Source organism: Dipodomys spectabilis, unplaced genomic scaffold (genome assembly GCF_019054845.1).
Source record: "Dipodomys spectabilis isolate Male_0828 unplaced genomic scaffold, ASM1905484v1 ptg000219l, whole genome shotgun sequence".
NCBI lineage: Eukaryota > Metazoa > Chordata > Mammalia > Rodentia > Heteromyidae > Dipodomys > Dipodomys spectabilis.
In genome coordinates, this window is record NW_024870896.1 from 2853530 (window position 1) to 2874562 (window position 21033).

The 21033-nt window shown below is 41.1% G+C and overlaps 1 protein-coding gene across 4 annotated transcripts in view; it reads right to left on the reverse strand.

Moving 5' to 3' along the window:
• Positions 1–4890: 4890 nt before the first annotated feature.
• Tubgcp5 (tubulin gamma complex associated protein 5) overlaps positions 4891–21033 on the reverse strand; it is a 34008-nt gene continuing 17865 nt past the window's right edge. For all 4 annotated transcript variants that reach the window (XM_042697417.1, XM_042697415.1, XM_042697414.1 and 1 more), the window contains exons 12-23: positions 20455–20570; positions 18432–18700; positions 17197–17395; positions 16232–16420; positions 15095–15277; positions 13065–13149; positions 12847–12967; positions 11683–11861; positions 9695–9820; positions 8964–9052; positions 7415–7515; positions 4891–5261 (exon numbers count right to left, since the gene is read on the reverse strand). In XM_042697417.1, the coding sequence (XP_042553351.1) occupies positions 5215–5261; positions 7415–7515; positions 8964–9052; positions 9695–9820; positions 11683–11861; positions 12847–12967; positions 13065–13149; positions 15095–15277; positions 16232–16420; positions 17197–17395; positions 18432–18700; positions 20455–20570 (1704 nt within the window). In that variant the 3' untranslated portion in view covers positions 4891–5214. The remainder of the gene's footprint in view (positions 5262–7414; positions 7516–8963; positions 9053–9694; positions 9821–11682; positions 11862–12846; positions 12968–13064; positions 13150–15094; positions 15278–16231; positions 16421–17196; positions 17396–18431; positions 18701–20454; positions 20571–21033) is intronic.

The window sequence follows — 21033 nt, forward strand, 5'->3', positions numbered from 1 at the left end:
AGAGTGAGTTATACCTTATATCCATTAAAGTGATTACTATAATCAAACAGAAAACATGGTTGAGGATAGGGTCAAATTGGGAAATTGTGCACTGCTGGTGGGAAAATAGTTCCATTTCTAAGGAAAAAACACTATGCTTCCAAAAATAAAAAAACAAAAAAAAAAACCTTATGACCTTATTCTACTTGTGGGTAAATATATAAAAGAACTGAAAACAGGATCTTGAGATAATTATAAAGCTAGATGGGTGGCAGCATTATTTATGACAGCTAAAATGTAGAAGCTACTCAAATATTTACTGACAGCTGAATGGATAAAGAAAATGTGCAGTACCAGGCACTGGTGGCTCATGCCTGTAAACCTAGCTACTCAGGAAGTTGAGATTGAGTATTGTATTGAGTATTCTTATCTCCAATGAACCACCAGAAAACCAGAAGTGGTGCTGTGGCTCAAAGAGGTAAAGCACTAACCTTGAGCAAAAGAGCTCAGGGATAGGGCCCAGGCCCCAGAGTTCAAGCCCCATGACTGACCAAAAAGAAGAAAAAAAGAAGTGCCAGGTACACAGGAGGTTGAGATCTGAGGATCACAGTTTGAAACCAAGTTTGGGCAGGTAAATCTCTGAGTCTCTCATATCCAGTTAACCAGCCAAAGCCCAGAAGTGGAAATATGGCTCAGGTGGTAGAGTGCCAGCATTGAGTGGAAAAGCTAAGCAAGATTGCAGGGCCCTGAGTTCAAACTCTAGTACACACACACACACACACACACACACACACACACACACACACACACACGTCATAAACATACAATTGCTTACACCCTGGAAAAGAATAAAATTTCTGATACATACTTACCACATGGATGAACCTTGGGGACCATTGTGCTCAATGAGACAGAAGTTCCATCTATTACCTCTCACGATACTGTGTGATTCCACTCAGATGCCTGTAATCCTGGCTAATTAAGGAGGGTGAGGTCTGAGCAATCTTGGTTCAATCTTGGACAAATCCCCAAGACACTTATATCCAATTAACCAGCAAAAGCTGGAAGTGGATGTGTGCCTTGAGTGAAAGGGCCAGCACTGAATGAAAAAGCTGAGTGAGAGAAAGTTAATCTTTTGAGTCCATGCCCCAGTACTGGAACAACAAAGAAAAAGAAGCATATATGTGGGTCCCATTAAGGGATAAGGGCAAGGATATTTTACATTCAGATAGCAACAAAGTAAACTATAGACACCATAAATACAACTTTCAAAAACTCTGGAATATGATAGTGACTAAACCTAAGAATTTATGAGACAGGAGGAATTGAGATACAAACTAACAAGAGATTTACATCTAGAATACACAAAGAACAAAGTAAATGAAATAAAAACAATAAGGAATCCTATTAATAAATGGGCAAACAAGTAATTTTCAAAACAAGCTGGGTGACAGTGGTTCATGCCTAATTTTAGCTTCTTGGGAGGCTGAGATTTGTGGATTTCTGCCAATCTTGGCAGAAAAGTTTGCAAGAGTGTTTCTCAATCCAAAACTGGAAACAACAGTATACATCTGTCATTCCAAGCTACATGGAAAACTGGTTGGAAAGACCATGGTTCTAGGCCAGCTAAGCAGGAAAGTCCAAGAGACTAATTTACAGAGGGAAGATGGATGCAGTAGCACGTACCTGTAATTTCAGCAACCGGAAGCCTAAAGTTAATGATCAAAGCTCAGGTGCAAGCTGGTTGCTAGTGACTCACACCTGCAATCCTAGCTAATTAGGTAGCTGAGATCTGAGAATCATGGTTCAAAGGCTGTCCGGGCAGGAAAAGTCCATGAGACTCTCATCTTATTAACCACCAAAAAACCGAAAGTGGAGCCATGGCTCAAGTGGTAGAGCACTAGCCCTGAGTCAAAGAGTTCAGGGACAGTGTCCAAGGTCCTGAGTTCAAGCCCCACAACTGACCAAAAACTAAAAAGACAAAACAAAACAAAAACCTCAGGTGCATGCCCAGTTGGGAAGTGAGAGCCTATTGTAAAAATAACCAGTGAAAAACAGAGCTAGATGCAGGACACCAATCTAGCAACACACTGTGAGGAATGTATTTTAGTGCTGTCACTATGGAAATCAGTATGGACTTTCCTCAAAAAGCTAAAAGTACAACTACCACAGATTCCTAATATACTACTCCTGGGCATATATAAAGGAATGTTAAAGTGATAAACAATAGCGATACAAGCACAACCGTGTTTATTACAACACAATTTACAATAGCCAAGAATGGACTCAGCCTAGATACTCATCAGCTGCCAACTGGATAAAGAAAATGTGGCATATATACACAATGAAGTATCATTTAGCAGAAATAAATACATCTAGAACTCATTGACTTGAAAAATTCAATGGAGCCAAGAAACATCAACAAATCATTCCGGAATTGGTATTCACATGCAAAAAAATGATTTCAGAATCTCTCTGTACAGCATCTTTACAATAGAATTTTTTTAAAAAAGACCAAGGTTTAAAAAAAAATGACTTCAGAGGCCTTCTCCACATTTGGATTGCAAAGACTAAAATTTCATGTGCTACTTGTTTCTTTAAGCCTCACAGGGACCTTAAAGTCATTCTGTGCATTCCTTTGCCTACACAGACACAGCCTCCTAGCAAGTGAACCCATCAACATGTCTGCTCCATACCTGATTGTCTAGCAAATTTCACCCTCCTGCCAGCCACAAATGGTACAAACCAATCTGATATCCGTGGGATGTATGGCTCTCCCCAGCCTCGTTATATTAAATCTGCCTCCCACAGCCACTGCTGGTTCATTCCATTAGCACTGTGCCCTGCATATACTTTGTGTGAATTCATAGGTCTTGAACTCAAGGGCTGCGTACAGCTCTTTAACTTGCTCTGAGTACTACTAGGATTACAGGTGTGAGCAGATGCACTCAGGCTTGTATAAGTTCACGTCGATAAGTGCTATTTAGTGACACCTTGGTTAAGTTTCTCATTTCACTGTTTGCACTGTTCTTCCAAGGAAATGAGAAAGGTGGAATAATTAATTTTCCTCCCTTTCTTAGGCACCTTTTTTTTTTTTTTTTTTTTTGTCGGTCGTGGGGCTTGAACTCTGGGCCTGAGCGCTGTCCCTCAGCTCTTCAGCTCAAGGAGAGCACTCTACCACTTGGGCTACAGCGCCACTTCTACTTTTCTGGTGGCTTTTATTGGAGATAAGAGTTTCACAGACTTTCCTGCCTGGGCTGGCTTTGAACCATGATCCTCAGATCTCAGCCTCCTGAGTAGCTAGGTTTACAGGCATGAGCCACTGGTGCCCAGCTCCATGGCACCAGTTTGTGTGTGTGTGTGTGTGTGTGTGTGTGCCAATCCTGAGGCTTGAACTCAGGGCCCGTTTGTCTCTGAGCTTTTTTGCTAACAGCTAGCATTTTACCACTTAGAATCACAGCTCCATTTTCAGGTTTTTGGTGGTTAATTGGAGACAAGAATCTTTTTTTTTTTTGGGGGGGGGTCCGGTCGTGGGATCCGAACTCTGAGCCTGGGCGCTGTCCCTCAGCTCTTCAGCTCAAGGCTAGCACTCTACCACTTGAGCCACACCGCCACTTCCGGCTTTTTTCTTTTTGCTTATGTGGTGCTGAGGAATTGAACCCAGGGTCTCATGCATGCAAGGCAAGCGCTCTACCACTGAGCCACCTTCCCAGACCTGAGACAAGAATCTTACAAGCTTTACTGCTCTAGCTGCTTAAAACCACAATTCTCAGATTTCAGCTCCCTGAGTAGCTAGGATTACAGGTGTGAGCTACCAGTGCCTGGCTGCATCTTTACAATAAGATGTATCTCTAATTTTTAGGAACCATCTCCCTCAGAAAAGGGCCATTTGTAAAAATAAGCACCCTATGGTATGTTACCTAGATTTCCTCTGCCTTTGGTGGCCATCACCAGTGCCCAGTGGCAAGACCCAACAATTAGAATGCATTTTTATCTACTCCTCACCTCGTGTGGCCTTATCGGATGGCACCTGGGAACTCAATTCTTTATTTGCCAAAGAATTAGCACCTCGCATGCCAACACCCAGCCTGCATAACAGTAGTGAGAAAATTTTGGGTCCCAAAACATTTTCCTTTTTAAGCATCTTCTATGCCATTTGGAAATATTTTTAAACTCAGGATTTAAATAAAGTGAACACTATGGGAATAGTAAAGGTTAAGTGTATCTTATGCTCAAATGAACAAAATGTATCTGGGTGAACATTCTGTATAAGCATGAAACAGTATATTCTACTGTGGTTAAATGAGAGTTTTAATAAAAATTATAAATGTCATTTTGATGGTTTAATGTTCAGTTCCTTTTTGTATTTTTCTATTTATCCATCTGTTCTTGCTTGGTGTCTAGTGAATACTCATGCCAAGAAATAATTAAAGAAAATATGTAAAAAACTGAATGGTAAGCAGTTTTGAGATAAAACTCAATGATAAGCTTACAAAAATTGCTCAAAATGTCAAACAACAAAATGTCAAACAACAATAATCAATATACCCAAATTGGTTCTATGTCAAGTTGGCTTTGTATAATTATTGGTATTGGTTATTTTCCATTTTAGAATTTCGTAAGCACAAAAAAAATGCAAACACTTCGAGGGCTGTTAAGTCTAAGACTACTTTTAGTGAAGAGAAAATGTAAAGCTCTACTTAATAAACTCCAGTGACATAAGTACAGCAATGGCAGAAGACAAGGAAATTCAGAGTATCAATTTATTTGCAGGTGTAACAGTGCAAACTTGTATTTACAACTCTGAGGCTGAGCCTGGAGGACTGACTGCAAGTTCACAGCTAGCCTGGGCTACATAGCAAGGCCCTTTCAAAAGAAGAAGAGAAAAGAAAGCAAACAAAATATGACAAATAAGCATTAACATATTTTTAATATCAATACATTTTCCAAATATAATAATTTACATTTCGAAGTTATCAATATCATGACTCTATAGCTTAAAAAACTATTAAGAATAAACACTTTTTTTACACTTTGCATTATCTATGTAACTTATACATATAACCTTACATATCCCATCATCTCCAGAGAAACCTTCTTCAATCCACTGGTCTTGACTGTGAACGACAGTTTTTAAAATGAACAGAAACAAAAAAGTTCTTACTTCCCAGCTGCACAGCGTGGAACTGTACACAAATGTAGATGGAAGCTGAAGAGTGCATGTCATTAAAATATTTAACTTTGTTCCATGCCAGCCATGAGAGACAGGGCTAGAGATTCCACTGTGGGAAGAACAAAACATGAGGTTATAAAATAGGTTTATAAATGGTTTACAATATTTGAATAAGACAATAAAGTGTAGTTAGAATTTCAAATTCTGATTTTTTTTGGGGGGGGGGGTGATGGTGCCAGTATTGGGGTTTGAATTCAAGGCCTAGTTATCCCTTTGCTATTTCCCTTAAGGCTGCACCCTACCATTTGAGCCACACCTCCACTTTTAGCTCTCTATCAGTTAATGGGAGATAAGGAGCTCACACTTTCCTGCTGCAGCTGGTTTCAAACTGTGATCCTCTGATCTCAGTAACTAGCATTGCAGATGTGGGTCAGTGGCAAATGGGTCCAAAACTGGTATTTTTAATGTATAATAAAAAGGACTGGGGCTGGGAAGGTGGCTCAGTGGTAGAGCGCTTGCCTTGCAAGCCTGAGGCCCTGGGTTCGATTCCTCAGCACCATATCAGCAAAAAGAAAAAAGCCGGAAGTGGTGCTGTGGCTCAAGTGGTAGAGTGCTAGCCTTGAGCTGAAGAGCTGAGGGACAGCGCCCAGGCCGAGTTCAGGCCCCAAGACCGGACCCAAAAAAAAAAAAAAAAAAGAAGGACTATCTTCAGTTGTTAAATATATAAAAGAAATGAGGTTTATTTCAGATATTTTTAATTTTGAAAATTTAAAAGCAAGGCATTTTACCTAATAAATAAAACTTGTGCGTCAGGTGGTAGAAAACCTTGTTCTGGCCCAACACAAACATGCCTAGCCCATATACAGCAAACACGGACCAATATACCAAAGTCTCCTCTTACAAAAGCACTATGCAGTCATTTTAAATGTCTACTACTCAAAGTAAGTGTACTACAATTAGAATATGCACAAGTAGGAAGAAATACTTTATTTTTTAAAAAGAGGGACGCTACTTGGTTCTGTTTCCAGACTAACAGATCTTTCTCTCCTTGACTCATCAACAGACCTCCCCCATGTACTTCACAGTGTGTTCTGAAGTGTCACGTCCATATTTCCTTGTGACAGGCAGCCTTGGGAGTTTAAAAATTGCTTTAAAAGAAAACACAAAACTCAACCCCCTTATCTCTTAGAAAGGAATAGTTTACAAAGCCTACACAGAGGCTAGATGTTGATGGCTCATCCCTGTAATCCTAACTACTCAGGACCTGATCATTGTGGCTGGAAGCGATCACAGGCAGACAAAGCCAAGAGACTCTTATCTCCTATCTCCAATTAGCCAGCAAAAAATCAGAAGTGGACCTGTGGCTTAAGTGGTAGAGAACCAGCCTCAAATGAAAAAAACCAAGTGAGAGCAATGAAGCCGTGGGTTTAAGTCCCAGTACTAACCTGTGCACACACGAAAACTGAAGAGATTATATGGCCTGGTGCTGGTGGCTCATTGCAATCCCAGCTGCTCAGGCTGAGACCTGAGGATTAGGGTTCAAAGCTAGCCCAAGAACATTCATGAGACTCTTTTTTGGGGGGAGGATCAGTCGTGGGGCTTGAACTCATGGCCTGGGCACTGTCCCTGAGCTTTCTTGCTCAAAGCTAGTTCTCAACCACTTTGAGCTACAGTGTCACTTCCTTTTTTTTGGGTGGTTAATTGGAGATAAAGAATCTCACAGCCTTTCCTGCCAGGGCTGGATCCGAACCATGATTCTCAGATCTCAGCCTCCTAAGTAGCTAGGTTTAGAGGGATGAGCCACTGGTGCCCAATCATGAGACTCTTATCTCCAATTAACCACCAGTTAACAACAATTAACTGTTGTTGTTCAAAGTGGTAGAGTGCTCTGGCCTTGAGCAAAAGAGCTCAGGGATGGCATCCAGGCTGCTAGTTCAAGCCCCCATGACTGAAAAAAAAAATTTTTTTTAATTAAAAATTAAAGAGACCACACACAGAAATTACAGTAACAAATCTATCTTGCAGTATTTCAGGTTTAAGAATGCAGCTCCATAATCAATGGCCTGCGTTCTGCATTAGAAATCACCAATAAAACTGTTGTTTTGGAAAAGCAATTCAAAGTACTGCACAGTGCTAAGGATTTTTCAGTCCATCAATGGTGAGAATTTCCAGTTCTTCCAGGGGGTCAATATCAAACAATGACACATAGACTTAGCTACAAGAAAACTGAAACACAATCACCTCGTAACATAATGTACTTACAGTGGGGAAAAGATCCTCTACAGACTGCTTTGTTTAAAATGGTTACAAGAAACATGTGGCAGTTTTTAAAATCAGACTCCATTTTCTCTATAGATTCCATTCTAGGAGATAAAATATGTTTCAATTTACATTAAGCATTTAAAAAGTCCACAGGCAGACTAGAAAGCACTTTAGTAATTTAGAATATATTTTTAGTTTAATTATTTAGGTCTAAACATTATATAATAAATTGTGAAATGTCCTGTTTTATTTTAATTTGCAATTCTTTTTGTTTCTTTTGAGTCAGGGTGTTGCTACATTACCCGAAGTGGACTTTGAACTAGTGATCCTCTTGCCTTACCCTCTGAGGTAAGGCCTGCCTTACTTTTTTTTTTTTTTTTTTTTCCAATCCTGGGGCTTGAACTCAGGGCCTGGGCACTGTCCCTGAGCTTCTTTTGCTCAAGGCTAGCACTCTACCACTTGAGCCACAGCACCACTTCTGGCTTTTTCTATGTATGTGATACTGAGGAATCAACCCAGAGATTCATGCATGCTAGGCAAGCACTCTACCAGTAAACCACATTCCCAGCCCTGCCTGACGTGTGTGTGTGTGTGTGTGTGTGTGTGTGTCACATTCCCAGCCCCCTGCCATACATGTACATGTGTATGTGTGTGTGTGTGTATCACTCCTGGACTAGGTGCTGTCTTTGAGCATTTTTTGCATTCTACCTCTTAAAGTCACAGCTCCATTTCCAGCTTTTTGTTGTTAATTTGGAGATAAGACTCCCATGGAGAGCTGGGAATGTGGCTCAGTGGTAGAGTGCTTGCCTAGCATACATGAAGCCCTGGGTTCGATTCCTTAGTACCACATAAACAGAAAAAGCCGAGTTGTGGCTCAAGTAGAAGAGTGCTAGCCTTGAGCAAAAAAAGCTCAGGGTCAGTGCTCAGGTCCTGAGTTCAAGCCCCAGGAGTGGCAAAAAAAATCTGGGAAGAACATCCTAAGAATACAAAACTAAAATTTGAAATTACTAAAAACGTAATTTTCCTTTTTGGCAGTACTAGGATTTGAACTCAGTGCTGTGAACTTGCCAGGCAGGTGTTTCTTGCTTCAATTCATTGTGCCTCCAGCCTTTTACTGTTGTTTGGTTGGTTTGGTTTGGTTCAGAGTCTTGACTATATACTGGGTTGGCCTAGACTAAGATCTTTCTTTTTATGCTTCCCACATAGCCAGGACACAGACCAAGTGCCAAGAAACCCAGGTTTTTATTGGTTGAGATGGGGGTCTCTTGAATTTTTGCTTTGGCTCACCTCAAACTGATCCTCCCGAAGTGCCAAGTACTACAAGCACAAGTGACCATGGGAGGCACTGCTTTAATTATTTTTCAGGTAGGGTCTCAAGCCTGATACTACTGAACTAGGTAAGACTCCTCTCTCTCAAATTCACTTTTTAAATTCTTACTTACAGTGGCATGTGATATGCTGCCAGGATAAAGAGGAGACTCCATGAGTGAAGCCTGTCAGGAGGGAAGCTGAAACAGCCATGGTGCAGATGATCATAAAACGTACTTACTGCCAAGCTCCCAGGCCTGCCTGCCAGCCTTCTGCAAACATGAGAGCCAAGTTCAACACCTTCATGATTGCTTCTTTCACAAAGCTGACCTAGAGACCAAAGTCGGGGACAGAAAAGATTCTACCATTATGTTTGGATGCTGACATCAAACATATCTGATTTAGTTGCTGAACAAGTTCATTATTGTAGTGATCCCATTCTATCCATAAGAAAGGGCACTGGACCTAAAACCAAGTGAACTTGGGATGCAGCCCCATATTTGCTGTGCCCAGCATGTAGCAGACCAAAAAGACATGTTCCCAACCTACAAGGGCCATTTGATTGCCCCAGTAACCTGGGAAGAGCAGTTCCCAAGGCTGGCATGCTGTGCAGTTTCTCACATAGAGAGCGGGTACACTTTCATGGCACAGCTGCAGCCATGAGTTAGGAGGTTCCACACTGTGCAGGTGCATGTGTCCACCGACCAGTTGTACTATTTACTTCACAGCTACTGATCCCAGTTACACCTGAGTGCAAGTGTAGTACACAGTGTGTCAGCAACACAACTCTCACATTCTCAGATATAATAATTCCTAGTAGTAGGTCCAGAGTAGGGCCAATGAGGTTACACATTTGAGCAGGTCTTTCCTAACAGAAGATTCAGGAGGATAAGAGCTTAGTAATGCAAAATTCCAAAACAGACGTTCCCACTTGCCTATTATTCCTTACCACACTTACGACATCTGCCGTACCTTTTCTCTCAGGAGACATCGGTCGTGGATAGTTGATAAGTATCTGTAGTGAATTTTAATCAACTGATCTAAATCCTTGGCTTCTTCGACTTGGTGCTGAAACTCCAGCCCTGTACTATGGAGAATCTTGGAAAGGAAAAACAAAAAGGTTAATCAGTACACATCTTTGGGGGGATGGGTGCTGCATACGAAGCTTTCCTTCAGCTTTTTCTGTGCCTCTCAAATTCTTCCTTCAGTAACCACACTCCTCTTTAATGGCTGACTGGTACCTAGATGATGGCAGGGCTAGTCCTTGGGACAGCCACATATGTGTACAACGAATGCATACTCATCTTCACACTACCAGACTGCCTAGCAAGAAGAGGTAGGTTCATCAAGTCACAGAGAAAATGCACTGCTTTTAAAGATATATAGATAAATTTGTTGAAAATACAAGATATCCATTTTTATAATATCAGTGAATTTATGTTTTTAAAATTCTATTTTTCATGCATTGTTTTGGTCCCTTTCTAAAAGGAACTTAGTTGTTCTTCAAATAGAAAACAAAATTCAGCCTAAGAAGTTAAGCTCCCACTACTTCAGCCACACCTCCACTTCTGGCTCTTTTGATGGCTAACTGGACCTAAAATGTCTCCCACTTTTTATAGCTCTTTTGGCTACAAACTGGGATCCTTCAATTTCAGCCTCCGGAGTAGCTAGTATTACAGGAGTGAACCACCAGTGACCAGTAGTTTCTTTTTTCTTTAAAAAGGCAAATACTACACTTCAAATGAACTCCTCTCCCAAAACTTTTTTTTTTAACCGTCATTTTGTCTTTTCTTCTTTTGGTACTGGGAATCGAACCCAGGACATTGAACTTGCTAGGCAAGCGCTTTGCCACTGAGCAACATCCCAGCCCGATCTCCCAAAACTTTCTACGGAACTGAACCCCACTGTACAACTACTTAGTAATAATAAATATATTTTAAAAGTAAAATGGCAGTTTCACGTATTTTTTAGAGAATTACTTTTTGTTTTAAAGAAAACAATATGGCTGTGCTTCTCACCTTACACACTACCTTACCTGAGGATTTCAGCTGTTCTTACTAAAGCCAGGTTCCTATCAGCACTCATGGAATTTCATGGGCCATTCACAGCTTTGGGCATGTAGACTTTGAGGAAGCATGGTCTTTGGATACACATGTGCTACTATGTTTATTTCCCAAGTGAAGTCATGAGACAAAAGCTGCATGTTTTCTCATATGTGTATCCATATATAGTTATAAATTATAAACATATATGAAAACACAGGACCACATGCACATATATGCTAACTGACTAAAGCATGGTATACATAGGAGAGGATTCCAATGAGCTAAGTCCTTCAAACACTACCTTACAGCTTAACAAAATGAGCAACAAGAAGATGAAACTTTTTGTTAAGAGGAGGGGTCAGAGGGGGAGGTCAGATGAATGAGGAGAGAATGGACAAATCAATCATAATATTCATGTGTGAAAATGGAATGAGGTAACGGGATGGAGGGGATTGGGACAGATGGGGGATGATGACGAAAGGGGTGACACTGATCAAGAGGCATTATACCTATAAACTCACATAAGAAATTGAAACGCCTTTGTCCAACTAAAGATAATTTAAAAAATTAAAAGAACAAAAAGCAAACTAGGCATCAGTGGCTCACACCTATAATCCTAACTAATCAAGAGGGTCAGATCTGAGGATTGTGGTTGGAAGCCAGCCTGGGCAGGAAAGTCCATGAGACTTATCTCCAATAAATTACCAAAAAAGCCAGAAGTAGAGTTGTGATTCAATGGGTAAAGGATTATCCTTGAACAAAAGCTCAGGGACATTTTTTTAAAAAAATAAAACCCCTACTGCCATGTTATTTTGTGACCCAATTATGTATGTGTTCCATTTTTCACAAGTATTTTGAGATCCTTTTGTATTTATTAATATAAGCTAAGTCTGAGGTATGCGCAAGGACACCAACCCTGGTCATAATGTAGTTGTGTAAACTGTTCACAAAATGCATGAGCTTCACTCTTAAGAGGAACATGCGATGGATCTGCTGTCTTACTGGTTTCTTCTGCAGGCCAATTTGAGCAACTGTGTCTTGTTCACGTTGGCCTTCTTTAACTTGGTGTTTCTCTGCAGTAGTACTGGCTAGTTCTGTAAGATTAAAAGCGTAAAGTGGGTGGAAATGGAACTGACTCAAACCTCAGTGCAACATTACATGAGTAAAGAGTTCTAAGCCATCTGGCATCCACTCTGCTGGGGACACCCTGACCAGGTCTTAGGAGGGACCCAAACGCAGTGCTTGAGAAGATCAAGTGCAGAAAGTCTTTATATCACTTTTGCCATCACTGCAATGAAACATGTACAAGTCCTGTTACCTTTGCATAAAACATTTCTGAATAACTTTAACAAGGTTTTGGGTGTTTTTTTGTTTTGTTTTGTTTTTGTGTTGGTTGTGGGACTTGAACTCAGCATCTGGTTGCTGTTCCTGAACTGATCTGCTCAAGGCTAGCACTCTACTACTTTGAGCCACTTACAGTTTTCTGGTGCCTAACTGGAGATAAGAATCTCACGGTCTTTCCGGCCTGGACTGGATTTGAATTGTGATCCTCAGATCTCAGCCTCCTGAGTAGCTAGGATTACAGGTGAGAGCCACCAGCACCTGGCCCAAGAATTTTTTTGGGTAAGTTTCTAATCAGTTCTTGCATTCAGATCTATTCTACATACAACCTCCTGATATTTCATTTACATACTTAAAGTCTACAAAACTGATGTTGAATTTGATATTCTTTTATATTTAAAAAAATGGCTGGGCACTGGCGGCTCACTGCTTATAATCCTAGCTACTCAGAAGGCTGAGATCTGAGGATCAAGGTTTGAAGCTAGCAGGATAGAAAAATCTGTGAAACTCTTACCTCCAATTAACAAGCAAAAAAGACAAAGTGGAGCTGGGGTTTAAGTAATAGAGTGCTAGCCTTGAGCAAAAAAAACTAAGGGACAGCACCCAAGCCCTGAGGTGCCAGCCTCAGTACCAGCACCAAAACCCAAAAAGCCAAAAACCCAAATCCACTAGCCTCTCCCTGCCAGGACTAAAAATAAATCAGGATTTATCTGTTGAAAAAAAAAAAAAAAATCTTACCACCAAAAAGTAAAACATCCAGACTATATTTTGCCCATTTTATTTGCAACAGGAGAAGAAAAACCTGATTATAAATCTTCTGACATTCTAAACTTATCACAATGTCTACAGGCCATGGAACCTATGAAAACAAAAACAGAAATCAGAGTCAGAAATGACCTAGTCCTTGCATGATTTCAATAGCAAACAATGTTCATATAAGGAACATCAGGGCTTACCTTGTAGCTTAGGGTCAGACCATCTAAGATATGGACTGGTAATTTCTTCTTAGCTGTGTCAACATTTTCAAAAGATATACACAGACTAAATAAAGAAGTGTCAGTTTTAATTTGTGACAGTATTTACTCATATAAAAATTATCTTTTAATAAACAATTGAGGGCAGGTTTAACTCAGTGGTAGAGCATGAGAGAGGCCTTGGGTTCAATAGCTCGCTCAGATAACAAAATAACAGAACATATAATATTTATTTGCATAATATTACCAAGAACAGATACTGCATATTTTGTAAAACGTGAGAATTTATATTTCTAGCATATATTCCAGAGTGGGTTTTAGAAAGAAGAAAGGCAAACAAGGATTCTTCTTTTTTGCTGTTGATATTTCCATGCACCAGGAATTACTCAGGTACATTAAGTGTCCTGTTTTTTCTTGGATCTAAAACTGTAATGTTGGTGGTATTGAAACATGATTTGACTCTCCAGAAAATGATACCTAGATGTTCACTATGGAATTTGTGTGTATGCTTGTGTGCATGCAGGTAGTGGGGCTTGAACTCAGGGCCTTGCATTCGTCTTCTCTCATTTGGTGGTGCTCTACCACTTGAACCATACCTTCACCTCTGGATTTTTCCTGGTTAAGCAGAGGTAAATTTCTCACAGGCCTTTCTGCCCAAGTTAGTGCCAAACTTTGACCCTCAATCTCAGCCTCCTGAACATCTAAGGATTACAGGTATGAGCCACCAATGCCCAGCTTCCCATAGAGGAGTTAACTAGAAAGGGAGGGCTAGTGTGTGATTATGAATTAGTCCACTCAGGCACTTAGTCAGAATTATCACTTAATAGTCTTTCATATCATATTCACTAAGTGATCTATTCATCAGGTCACTGCTAAAAACACAGACTGTTTGTTAAGCAAGTGACAGACAGCTGCTCTCTTCTTCCAGAGCAACCTTTAGGGCAGGGAGGAGATGGGCTGTAATAAGTAAGCAGACTGCTGTCAAGGCACAAATGGGAGAGTCTGCCACTGGAGGGTAAAGAAGGACAGAATTGGGGGAAGCCAGAACTGTTACAAATCCCTGAAATATGAAGCCCTATAGTAGGAGAGAATAGGTGTATGTGTGACATGTGGCCAACAAATATGAAGCCAGAGGGCAAAAATCTCCCCATCTGATGAGACAAAGTGATTTGTCTAGTGCAAGGTGCCTTGCAGGGTGTTACTGAGCCTAAGCAGTGAAGGTCATTCTGTGAAGGTCAAGTTCTTTGTGGTGGGAGATAGCAAGGCTGAGAGATATGGACAGTCAGGATCGCTGACCTGTCCTGTGACGGTAGTGCTTCCTGAAGCAGCAACAGCAGTGCACCCAGGAGCTGAGAGAGAAGATGGCTTACTATTGGCCTATGAAGGAGGCTACCAGACAAATCCAGTCTGCTTTTCACTCTGTGAACACAATACTTGGCTACTGTATGCCTCAATTTTCTTTTTTCATTTTATTTTTGTTTTGAGATAGGTCTCTCAATGCTTCCCAGGTTGGCCTCAAACTCCTGGGCTCAATCTCCCAAGTAACTGGGATGACAAGTACACATCACTATACCTGATATAATCAAATAAGATAATACATAAAAAATTTACAGGTTTTTGCTTGGCCTGGCATATGGTTTACTATGTACTTTATTATTGTTATTGGTGGCAATTTGAACTCATGGCCTTGTTAACAAGCATTCTCTCATTTGAATCATATCCCAAGCCCTATTGCTTTACTTTTCAGATAGAATTTTGTTCTTTTGCCTGGGAGGGCTGCCACGCCATCCTACCTCCTCTCCCTTTGTATTTGTGATTACAGGTGCATAACCACAATGACCAGATTATTTTTTTGGATTAGGTCTCAATTGTTGATCACCTTTTTTGCCTACCAAACCTAGAGAAACAATCCCCTACCTCCATCTCCCAAGCAGCTGAGATTATAGGTGTGAGCCACCAGGCCTGGCCCTATTTTAAAGTACTTAGAGTCAAAGGTACCTCCCATATATTACCGTGCACTATCTTCAGGATAACGCTGACCTACTGCTTCTTGGAGTTGGACATTTAGAAAAGACACATTCTGCCAGGTTTCCTTTTCTCTTATTTTATCAAAAATTGAAGTGTAGAAGTCATACATGGTATCTCCACCTTCCATTAAGAAAAAATTCCTCATGGCCTGCAAGTATTCTACCAACCTGGACAGAAGTGAGAAAAAGTCTTTGTCAGACAGGGTTCTTAGCCAGTATCAGGTCTGCCACAGTTAGGAGCATAAGTATATTTGACACTTACTAAAACTAGATATATTACCAGCGCTTAAAAGATTTTTTTCACTAACACAGTGTATGCTTTCTTTCTTCCTTTTTTTTGGTCAGTCATGGGGCCTGAACTCCAGGCCTGGGCACTGTCCTTCAGCTTTTCCGCTCAAGGAAAGTGCTCTACCACTTGAGCCACAGTGCCAATTTTGGTTTTCTGGTGATTAATTGGAGATAAGAGTCTCACAGACTTTCCTGGCTGGCCTGGTTTGAACTGGGATCCTCAGATCTCAGCCTCCTGAGTAGCAATGACTACAGGCATGAGCCACTGGTGCCCAGCTGCTTTCTTTCTTCAATAACCAGAAACAATACTTTTTCTAACATCACAGAGAACCAAGCAAAATCATAACAATGAAAAGAACAGAAACTTATCCAATCCCATCATCCATGGTAAATTTTCACTGCTAATATTTATTAATATGTTATTTGTACTCTTTTTCTCCCTTTCTTTGATTGGTCTTGGGCTTAAACTCAGGACTTGCGTGCTGTCCTTGAGTTTTTTCACTCAAAGCTACTGCTCTACCACTTTGAGCCCAACAGCTCTAATTCTGGTTTTCTGGTGGTTAACTGGAGACAGTGTCTCATGGATTTTCATGCCCAGGCTGTCTTCCAACTGCATCCTCAGATCTCAGACTCTTGAGTAGCTAGGATTACAGGTGTGAGTTATCTCTGCATGGCCTAATAATTAATAATATAGTATCAATATTATATATGAAAGTCTGCAGAATGTTCTAGGTATAATACACACACAAACACAATATACATATATATACACAAATCCTACTGTTCTTAAAGTAAACCACTGATTATTCCCCAAACTAAATTACTCTTTCTTACCTGTAATCTTGTTTTAGAGTTTGCATGAGATTTCCACAGCAATGTAGGTACTGCTTATCAATATGAGGATAGAGGCAAGACCTCAATGTCAATTCAAAAGTCTGGCATGTCACAGATTCTGAAGATCTATCCACACATACGTCACCACCAGCAAATTTCTCATGAAAGTCGCTCTGCTCCAAATACAACCTTAAAGATAAAACATGATTTGTTGTTGTTGTTATTAATGTAGGGCTTGAACTCAGGCCCTGCGTACTGTCACTGAGCTTTTTTGAACAAGGCTAGCACTCTACCATTTGATCCACAGCACCACTTCCAGCTTTTTAATGGATAATTGGAGATAAGAGTCCCATGGACTTTCCTGCCTGGGCTGGCTTTATGACACGATCCTCAGATCTCAGCCTCCTGCGTAGATAAGATTACAGATGTGTACCCCCAGTGCCTGGCTTGTGAGTAATGATTTTATGAGCTGCTATAGACAGAAGTATCTTCAATCAAAAGCGGAGTCCCATTTTTACCTTTAGTCTTAAAATCAACATTATTACAGAAATAGGAAACCTCCCCCCCGTAACATCTTTTCTGAGTTACTACTGCATTTATGGTGCTGGAGTTGGTCCTTCTATTAGAGCTGAACAGTTAGTGCCAGCCATCAGACAACAGGGTACAACGCAGCACTAATAGTTTTCTAGAGTAAGGCTAAGTGGTTAAAATCAACCCAATCCCCAGGCAAATGTTATGTGTGTGCACATTCTAGACAAGCAACAGCATTCCTAGGGGCACAGAGACAGACTATAGGGCCAAGTCTTTAAACTGGTTTTAAAAAAAAAAGGGTAGGCAATGTTACACATGTGAACTAGATAAACACAGGAGGCTGAGATCTGAGGATCATGATTTGAAGCCAGCCTAGACAGGAAAGATCCATAAAAAGCCATCCAGAACATACAGGTCTGAATGACTCTTATCACCTTGCAAAGTTAACAGCTAGCAGTGGGTCTTGGTCATCATCCAGCTCCAAATGCCGTTCAGCAATGGACTGCATCTTCGTTAGGTTCTTTGTGGCTGTCTGTGGCTCCGTAAGGACCTGTGGGGTGGAATCTTCTCCACGTCGAAGACGTGACTGTACAGATTCTAGAAAGAGGGTGTGCAAGCTTTTTCTTTCTGCGTCTGAAACATAGGTAAGGTGAATTATGTTCTTGTTAAGTCACATTAATGAACAATGAGCAAGCTCAACTTTGCCTGATATTTTTCTCTTGATCTATAAGCATCTGTCTCTGTTTCTTTACCCTTAACAGGGCAACAAAACTAACCAGTTTAGATGTTCTGTCAAATGCAAGGTTCATGGTTAAGTACAAAATAAAACTACATTTTACTATGGACAGTTAATCCCAGAAGAGTACTTGAAAGTTATAACCATTCTACACTATGATAAGACATACAAGAGTCAAATTTCATTGGAAAAACACCACCCAGGAAATTTAGTCAACCATCCAGTCAAAAACAAAATATGCACAAAGAAAAAAAGTATTGAAGTAGACAAAGTAAGTCACACAGCTATTAAGGAGCCAAGGTCCTCAAGAAGTACTTTTTAAAAGGACTAGTCAAAATGAACTGAGTGACAAAAAAGTGCATGTAGAACTGCCTTTCCAAATACACTGCTAAAAGTTTCCAATGAAAATAATCTTTTTGGGGCACGCATGTGCGTGTGTGCGTGTGTGCGTGTGTGCGTGTGTGCGTGTGTGTGTGTGTGTGTGTGTGTGTGTGTGTGTGTGTGTGTGTGTGTGTGTGTGTGTGTGTGTGTGTGTGTGTGTGTGTACTCGTGCGTGCACCAGTACTTGGGCTTGACCTCAGGGCCTCAAGCTCTCACTTTCCTTTTCCTGCTCAAGGCTGGCACACTCTACCACTTGAGTCATACCTCTCTGACTTTTTCTGGTTAATTGAAATTGTCTTTTCAGGTTGGCTTTGAACCTTGATCCTCAGATCTCAGTCTCCTGAGGAGCTAGGATTATAGAAGTAAGCCACCAGCACCTGGCAATAATTGTTTTTTCAATGTATAGTAGCATGTTTATTCATTTAACAATGGTGGTATTTTCCACCAAAATAACAATCGTCCATCAAGCTTTCAACTACAAAATACGTAGGCACTTTAGGATGACGGGGATTAGAGGCAGTGGCTGAGGGAAACACAAGGACAGCACGTTACCTCTGGCTGCTGCCTGGCATGTGGTACTCTCTGCACACCTCAGATTCTTCAGCAGCTGCATCGACTTGCCAGCCATGATAATCTGCTTCAGGACAGGCTTGAGGAAAGACACCATGGTGTGCTGCCTACTGGAGGGACCTTGGTCACTGCCAGAACTCGCACTAGCATTGTCGCTCATTTTTTCTTCATTTTCTGTCTTTTCTGATACGCTGTACAATGTGTAAGTTGCATACCAGAAGTCTCTGTGGTTTACTGGAACATTTTTGTTTCTACAGGGATTGAAAAGAATTGTAATTTATAACTTACTTTCCTTAAATGTAACAGTACACCTGGTGTTAGCTTAGATATGTTGTCCAGATTTTATAAAACATAGTGTTATGCTGGGCACCAATAGCTCATGCCTGTAATCCTAGCTACTCAGGAAGCTGAGAGCTGAGGATCACGGTTCAAAGCCAGCTGGGGCAGGAAAGGCTGTGAGACTCTTATCTCCCATAAACCACTCAGAAAACCAGAAGTGGCGCTGTGGCTCAAATGGTAGAGTGCTCGCCTTGAGCTGAAGAGCTCAGGGACAGGTCCAGACCCAGATTTCAAGTCCCACAACTAACAACAAACAAACAAACAAATATAGTGTTAGCAATTACTGGTAAAATGTAGCCATCTTCAGATTAAACAGGGTGGGTTTGTTTTTTTTTTTGGTCCGGTCATGGGGCCTGAACTCTAGGCCTGGGCGCTGTCCCTCAGCCCCTCAGCTCAAGGCTAGTGCTCTACCACTTGAGCCACAGCGCCACTTCCAGCTTTTTTCTTTTTGCTTATGTGGTGCTGAGGAATCGAACCCAGGGCCTCAGGCATGCAAGGCAAGCACTCTACCACTGAGCCACCTTCCCAGCCCCAACAGGGTAGTTTTTATCTTCAGCTTAACACAGGAAAGTACTATGAATGGCAAAGTAAGTAAAAGAAATTATTTCCTGAATTGAAACTAAACAAATTATGACAAATTTGGTGCTCCTTCAGAAGCAGAATAGAAGCTAATTCATTTTAATATCTCCTATGAAAGTGTTTTCCAGGTTATTTTCTATCTTTTAATCCCCATACAGATTCTTTTTTTGTTTCTTTTTAGTGCTTGAGGTTGAACCCAGAGCTTTGTGCATGCCATTCTCATGTCTTACCACTGAGTCCCTCCTAGATAACTGGGCTGTCTTTTTTTTCTTTTTGCCAGTCCTGAGGCTTGAACTCCAGGGTCTGGGCCTGTCCCTGAGCTTCTTTTACTCTACCACTTGAGCTACAGAGCCACGTCTGGCTTTTTCTGTGGTACTGAGGAATGGAACCCAGGGCTTCTTCGTGCACGCTAGGCAATCACTCTACCCTAAAGCCACATTCCCAGTCTGGGCTGCTTTTCACAATGAAAGCATGGCCACTCTTCATCTTAGAAGAACAGTCAGAATCCCGTTTCCAAAATTCTCATGTAAGAGTAACAAAACAATATCTAATAACAGATATAAGCTTTGGCTGAAGGCAGGCCCGTCTATCCATGTGTCTTATGTAGGCTCTAAGGACTTAAATGGTTGTCTACTACAGTTTATGGTTTTGCTTAGGAAAAAATAAATAAATGAAGCCAGGTTCTGGTGGCTCACACCTGTAATCTTAGCTACTCAGGAGTCTGAGATCTGAGGACTGCAGCTCTAAAGCCAGCCCAGACAGAAAAGTCCTTAAGACTCTTATCTCCAATTAACCACCAGAAAACTGGAAGTGAGGCCGTGGTTCAAGTGGTAAAGCTTTAGCCTTGAGTGAAAAACCTTGAGTGAAAAACAGGGCCCCCAGCCCTGAGTTCAAGTCCTAGTATTGACACTGAAATAAAAAGAAAAGATGCAACAGGAAATGCTTGTGCTATATTGGCAACACAGCTCCCGCATTTGGTCTTTGCCTTCAGTGCCATGTGCAACTAAAGAAAGTTTTTACATTTGGTATCAGATAATCCTATAAGGGATGGTAGCACCCAGCACCCTTTACTCCACAAGCAGCCTACCTCTGTATGATGAACTCCTTGGCGTTGTCCCATAGGTGCCCGTGTACAATCCATTCATCAACAGTCTGAAGGTAGGGCCGCACTGTTTCCACCCATAGGGAGAACAGGAGGGAGACCTAAGGACAAGAGCATGGCTTGTGCTCAGAGATCCAGGCCTAGGATCAAATGAGGTTTAAACATTTCCAAAATGCCTTGAAAGGGCTGGGATGTAGCTCAGTGGCAAAGCGCTTGCCAAGCAAGTGCAATGTCCTGGGTTCAATCCCCAGTACCAAAAAAGAAAAAACAAAAAAAATACAGTTAAAAAAAACCCCAAACAAAATGCCTTGAAAAAGCTGACTGGGGCAGGGGCTGGTATCTCACACTCGTAACTCTTGATACTTAGGCAGCTGAAATCTAAAGACTGCATTCAAAGCCAGCCCAGGGAGGAAAGTCCATGAGACTCTTATCTACAAAGATAAAAGCCAAAGCAAAATTGTGGTTCAAGTGGCAGAATGTTAATCTAGTACACAAAATATCAGGGCCAGCGTTTAGGCCCTGAGTAAAACCTCCCCCACAAATCTCTGATTGGACTTGTACATA